Source organism: Helianthus annuus, chromosome 5, assembly GCF_002127325.2.
Source record: "Helianthus annuus cultivar XRQ/B chromosome 5, HanXRQr2.0-SUNRISE, whole genome shotgun sequence".
Classification (NCBI taxonomy): Eukaryota; Viridiplantae; Streptophyta; class Magnoliopsida; order Asterales; family Asteraceae; genus Helianthus; species Helianthus annuus.
The window spans coordinates 116366642-116373283 of record NC_035437.2 but is presented as its reverse complement, the minus strand read 5'-3'; the positions used below and the strand labels follow the sequence as shown (position 1 = coordinate 116373283).

At 31.3% G+C, this 6642-nt stretch overlaps 1 protein-coding gene across 1 annotated transcript; it reads right to left on the bottom strand.

Annotated features, from left to right (window-relative positions):
• Positions 1-2783: 2783 nt before the first annotated feature.
• Positions 2784-4204, bottom strand: LOC110943469 (probable indole-3-pyruvate monooxygenase YUCCA10). The gene is made up of 4 exons (XM_022185218.1): positions 3590-4204; positions 3242-3475; positions 3049-3171; positions 2784-2960 (listed from the first exon to the last, which is right to left on the bottom strand). The coding sequence occupies exons 1-4, from the start codon at positions 4202-4204 to the stop codon at positions 2784-2786; spliced, it is 1149 nt and encodes a 382-aa protein (XP_022040910.1).
• Positions 4205-6642: the final 2438 nt, after the last annotated feature.

Here is a 6642-nt window from a genome sequence, read left to right as displayed (position 1 = left end):
CTGACCATCGCCGGTCACGTTCTCGCTCATGACCGTTCCCACCACACCAGATCACGAACCCGTTCCCCTGACCATCGCCGGTCACGTTCTCGCTCCACCGACAGGCACCGTAGAAATACCCACCACCGGACACACAGAGGTGAGTGTGTAGATGTGTGGATCTTGATAAGGAACGGATTGATTGTCGTAAAACATAGGATTTGAAGCGCGTACGAGAGTGATCGATAAGAGGATGTATGTTGAAGGTGTGAAGAGTGATTTTTGGGGGGTTTTCAGGTTGAAGAGGAGGACAAAATGAGGGTGATTCTTGATGGATTTGGGTTTCAACATTAGAGCTGATTGAGAGAGAACGAAAGGGATGTGTGCGTGTGTAACGTAAAATTGAATGGGGGATGGGGATAATCATGTCTTTAAGATGGATGATGATTTTTAATTGATGTTGTTTACACATTTACAGCATGTTATTGTTGGGTGGTGGCAGGTGGTGGTGTGGGGTGGTGGCAGGTGGTGGTGCTCATGGCTATAGTGATGGTGTTGTAGAAGACACTTTCAATATAATAATATGAGTGTGTATAATATTTATTTTTTATTTTTTAAAGAGAGGGGTAAATAAGTAATTTTTAGATGAACTTAACGGAGAAAACTAACAGACATCCACTCTAGGGACTATCCGAGTAACAACTCGTCAAACCACAGGAGCACCCGTGTAATTTCCAAAAGTTGAGGACTATAGCTGTTATTTTACAAAACCACAGGGACTATCCGAGCATTTTACTCAATAGATATTTACACATGTATACAAAAAGAAATAGATTTATCAACCATCACATGCATTTTCACTTGTCCCATTCTTTTTCATTGATTTTCTCAAGTGTTTCCAGAGTAATACGAGGCCTCAAATGGCTTAAAAGCCTGCAATGATAAAAACTAATATGTAATTTACCTATATATAAAACAAGCTTATACATATTCTTTTCTATTTATGCCTGTAATTCAAATGAACAGATTGTAGAAGGAAGTGAAAGTGGCCACAGCGAAAAAGTCGAACAACCTAATGGATGGCGATGATGTTCACGTCCAGATTCTATGCCTGATAAATATCACTGATTTGATCTTCAAATTTCAAAATATAGTTCGTCAAACAGACACATGCATATACAAGTCACTGATTACGTTTTTATTTATTTCAACAATACTTGCGTATATATTTGTATGTGTTAGTTCCTGTATGAAGAATGTTGGTCCCAGATAACAATGCTTTAACTAAACTTAGCAAGTGATTTCAACAATTATGAAAATAATGTGCGGAATTAAAAATCAAACTTTCAAGAAACGGGAATACAAAGTTTTTCAAGTTTATATCACTTTGAAAAGGTTACAAGGTGATTGTGTGATTATTGACTAGTACAAACAAATACTCAAAGAATTTTGTGGTGAAGTGCAATGGATCGATTATATATATATATATATATATATATATATATATATATATATATATATATATATATATATATATATAAGAAGGCTATTAATTCATGACGAAGTAACCAAAATACTAATTTCTGCTTAATTAAATACGAATAATATATTCCCAATACTAAATTATCCCACTTTTAACAAACAATCCAAATAATTTTACGTGTCAACACCATAAATTTCTAAAAAAATCATTTTGAATCAAAATTGAATTTTTATTATTTTTAAATTAGGTTAATATAAAGAATAGAAACATTATTTATTTTAAAATTGTTATTTTAATATACACCCTTACTTCAAATATATCTTTAATTCATAATTTATAATGACAATGATATTTTTAAATTAAACATTACAAAAAACAAGTTTTTTTTTTATGAATTTTCTTTTATATTCGATTTATAGTGATAATAATATTTTTGCACATTTTTTACGCAAATACACAGCAAATTCTTTGATGTATATCATGAAAATTATTCATTACTTATTTAGTTAACAATGTGAAAATAATTAAGAAGTTTTCTAAGTAATTGATGATTGTGATGGGAGTTGTTAAGCACTTTAGACACGGGTTGGGTATTGATTACTAGGAGCGAAAGATTGTAAGTTTATGATATGATTATCAAGTACACCTACTTGTTTTATTGTGTCATACAAACAAACAGTTTTCACTATAAAATCTATATGATACATAATACATGGGACTATAACCTAGTAGGGGGGAGGGGGATATAGCACGGTCCTCCCAGCCGCTGGAGTGATCCCACTCCACAAGCTAGTTTAGCCCCATAGCTGCCTGGCGGTTAATACCCAACCCGAAGCGAGATCCTGGAGGATTGTACCTGCCAGGATTCGAACCGGGGTCCTCTAGGACGAGGTGGGTGAGACTGGATTCGAACCGGGGTCCTCTAGGACGAGGTGGGTGAGACTGGACACTGAAACACCCCAAATGGTTTGGACTATAACCTAGTAAATAGATATATAATACCTTTACAGACATTAAAAGAAGGTGTCTATGTTTGTGTATGTAAAACTATCCCTAAACCCTAATAATAGATTACTAAAGTGAGTTTGAGTTGTATATGATATTGGTAATGTTTTCTTAGTAAATATAATTGATCATTGTGTTAGATAAAAAAAAAATTCAAAATACAATACTTGTATATAAATATGGAAAAACCTTACTATCAATAAAAGTATAAAAAGGAAAAACATAATGATATTAATTCATAACTAAAAGGAAATAAGCATTTAGAGCATAATTAAAGTCACTAAATTGTTACGTTTTTTTTTTTCTTGATACAAGCTTAGTTCCCATCATCAACAATACGGGAGATATCCTTAGCAATACTCTTGGCATCATTGGAGATGCCAAATAATCCAGCACTAGCAAATCCAACACAATAGAGACCGTTTTCTCCTTTCCAATGATTAGGGCTTTTGTATTTTGGCATTCCTTTCTCGTTAAACAAACCTCCATCATCCTAGATTGAAAAAATAGAAAAAAAAAACATGTAATTAAAGAACACAAGAGGTTAATCTAGGAAACAAAAATTTAGCAACTTGAATTACCTTGAGCCATTTTCGCACGGTGCTTTTAAAACCAGTAGCAAAGACAATGGCATCAAACTGCCTCTCTTGATCATTTGTAAATTTGATTCTATCACCTTGTATATCGCTAATAGCCGGCATAACCTTAAGAGACATAAAGAAGTAATTGTTCATTAGAAGTCATTTGATATCAAAACATTATAACGGTGTTTACCTCAATGTCTCCTGTTCTAATCTTTGAAATTGTCCCAACATCAATAACAGGTGATCTCCCGGTTTCTTTTTTAAGCAAGAATGGTCCTTTCAGTGGCCTTTGTATTCCATACCTACCAAGATCTCCATACAACAACTTACTCAACATTAAAACCACCTTATCAACAAAAGTGCACGGAATATATTTTAATAAATACATTCCGAGTTGCACTAACTCCTTGGTAAGCACATGTGTCTGCCACAACAACAACAAATCGGAATGTTAAAATATACCAAATACATTTTTACAAAATTTAATACACTACTTTTTCAAATTCAAATAACATGCGAGGGAACGCTTATTGTTTACCGGGCTACGAACAACGACTGATGTTTGTGCACCCCAATTGCACAAATCGTATGCAATTTCCATGCCAGAGTTTCCAGCACCAACAACAAGCACATCCTTGTCTCTAAATTTCTTTCCATTTTCATACTCAATGGAGTGGATGACCAACCCGCTGAAGGTATCTAAACCATAAACATTAGGAATAAAGCCTTCACTATTTTCACCAGTTGCCACCACAAGAAACTCACTTACGTACTCCTCGACCAAACCTGAAACACTATTTTTGGCAGTAACCACCCATTTTTGTGCACTTTTATCATACCATGCACTCTCGACACTACGTTGGTACAATGGGTCTACATTAAAATGATAAACATAGTTTTTCAAGTATTTGACAAACATATTTTTTGGTACAAATGTGGGTGTGGACAAAGGAAATGGCATATGAGGGAGTTCGCAAAAATTTTTGGCTAAGTGAAGCTTTAAACGGTCATAAGCCTTCTTTTGCCATAAAGATGCATAACAATCTTCCCTTTCAAGAACAATGTTCGGGATTGAAAGAAGATTGAGACTTGCTGATGTTGCAATGCCAGCAGGTCCTGCTCCAACTATCACAACAACGGTTTCTTGCTTCATTTTTTCAAGCACTTCGATATGTTTTTTTGTAGTGAGTATTGTATGTGTTTGGATGCATTATGCCATGCACATACCCTTTATATAGGATTAGAAAATTAGATAAAGAACATATTTTCCTTGTCCAAGGGGACCGTTACTATAATATTTTTTTAATATTATGGTTTGATTATTCAAATGTCTTCTCACCTAAATTTAAAAAATACTAGTTATTGTTCAATGAATTGTTCTCTCTTTATTGGAAACAAGTTTGAGAATTTATGTTTCAATACTTCATTTAACTGTTTTATGTATGTATCTTACATAAATTACTATAAAAGGTTCAACGTTCAGTAAATTGTTCCTTTTTTGTTGAAAACAAACTTTGATAATGTACGTTACAAACTTCATTTGACTTGCATCTCTGTGTTCATACTGTGTTAAGTAATGCATGTATGTATCTTAAATAAGTTGTAGAATTTTAATTACATTTTTTTATTTATATAAAATCAAATACCAAAGGCCTAAAATATAAATATTTTAATCAAGAGTATTAATCATTATTAGGTAAAAATCAGATTTATTATATTATACATTGTATTTGAATGGTGCGATTTATAAGGAAAGTTTTCAAATATCAAATGATTCTAAAGAGGATATATATATATATATATATATATATATATATATATATATATATATATATATATATATATATATATATATATATATATATATAGACATACTAAGTAAAAATTTAGTAAGTTTTATTTGCATGTAAAGTGTAAAAAGCATCCACGATGAGACTCGTGTATTTTAAAATAAGAATACATGTGTCGCTAAACTACAATTCGTTTTTAGGTGTAATGTTGTAATAGCTTGGATGTACCATTATATTCCCATAATTTGCCCATGTGTCACACTTTGACAACTTTGACGCATTGTTGTACGTTAGACCCACCATTGTAATTGGTTTAAGCTTTAAACGCATTGTTGTAACTAGGTTAGACTTATCATTGTAACCGGGAAACTTATACACATTGTTGTTACTAGTTTAGACACGTCGTTATAATCACAGTGCAGGAATAAAGTTAAAAGACGTCATTAGAAAAAAAATGGCAATGCTATACTCAAATTAAACATTATGAAAATTTCAGTTTTTTTAGTATAAATTGCTTAAAAACTATAAAGTATATAAATGTTATTTGATTTTAAAAAATATGATGAAACTCTGACTTAATAAAAAAATCAATTATGGATATTGATTCATCTTTTATCACATCACAATGATAATATTAACCACTGAATTGAATACTGAGATTAACATTTTATATCACTTATTAGGAGACTATATTTTTTTCACATTCTATTTAACAAAGTTTTATTTACGTTAAATGAGGATATCATGAATTTAACATATCTAGAAAATTAAAATAAAAATAAGTTAACTACATCATGTGATTATTATTATTAAATATCAAAAAATGCATTTATGTCGGTATTGATATAACCAAACCAACTGAAGTGAGCTCAAATAGTACTAAAAACACTTAAACAATTAGTTTAAAGTTGAGGTGTATATGTAGTGGGTTGATTGGTTGTAGGAGTAGAACTACAAGGGTATAATTATAAAATGATTTGATTGATATTATATAGCTTTGTTTGAAACAAGATTGATTAAGTTCGATCGGTTAATTGACTTATTTTGCTTATGTTTGACAAAGTTGATTATCTTTTTTCGATTATGGTTATGTTTGACCATGGTTCAGATTAATGTGTTGACAATGTAAGTATGTTTAACTAAGATTGACTGTGTTTGACTATCTTTAGCTATGTATAACTATAATTGACTAAGTATCACTGTCTTTGTTCAAATATTGTTATGTTTGATCAAGTAATACTATGAGCGACCATGATTACTACCTTGATGTATTTGACCAAAATTGACAAATTATGAATATATTTAAGAAAATATGGCTAATTTTGACTAAATTTTGCTATTTCTTTTCAACAAATATTGCTAGATTAAGATTGTCTATTTTGACCAAGTATGACTATGTTTGACTAAGAATGATAAAGCTTGACAAAGATTGATCATGCATGCCTAACATTAACTATGTTTGACAAAATTTAGCAACCAAATGATTTTGTGCTATTATGACTAGTGAAACTCTGTAAACTAGTATTTTGTTAAGAAGATTTTACTCGATATCCCATATGTTTGTGTACACCCGTTTTATCCCATGGATACATATAAGATGAATAATTAATATGGATATGAATCCATGTGATACACAACCATCCTTATAATATATATACTAAAGTTGAATAGATTTAGTGTTATATTCTTGAGAATGTTTTGTTTACACCAAATTTAACGTAAATTTTGGTGCATGCATAGTAGATGTGCTTCCTAGTTGTGTTCAAAGAGATTTTAGTTGTATTATGTTAAAAATTAGTTT

Coding starts and splice junctions, on each gene's coding strand:
- LOC110943469 (XM_022185218.1), bottom strand. CDS start 4,204: ATGAAGCAAGAAACCGTTGTTGTGATAGTTGGAGCAGGACCTGCTGGC. Junction 3,476..3,589: donor CAGTCGTTGTTCGTAGCCCG/GTAAACAATAAG, acceptor TTGTTGTGGCAG/ACACATGTGCTTACCAAGGA. Junction 2,961..3,048: donor CCGTGCGAAAATGGCTCAAG/GTAATTCAAGTT, acceptor TTTTCAATCTAG/GATGATGGAGGTTTGTTTAA.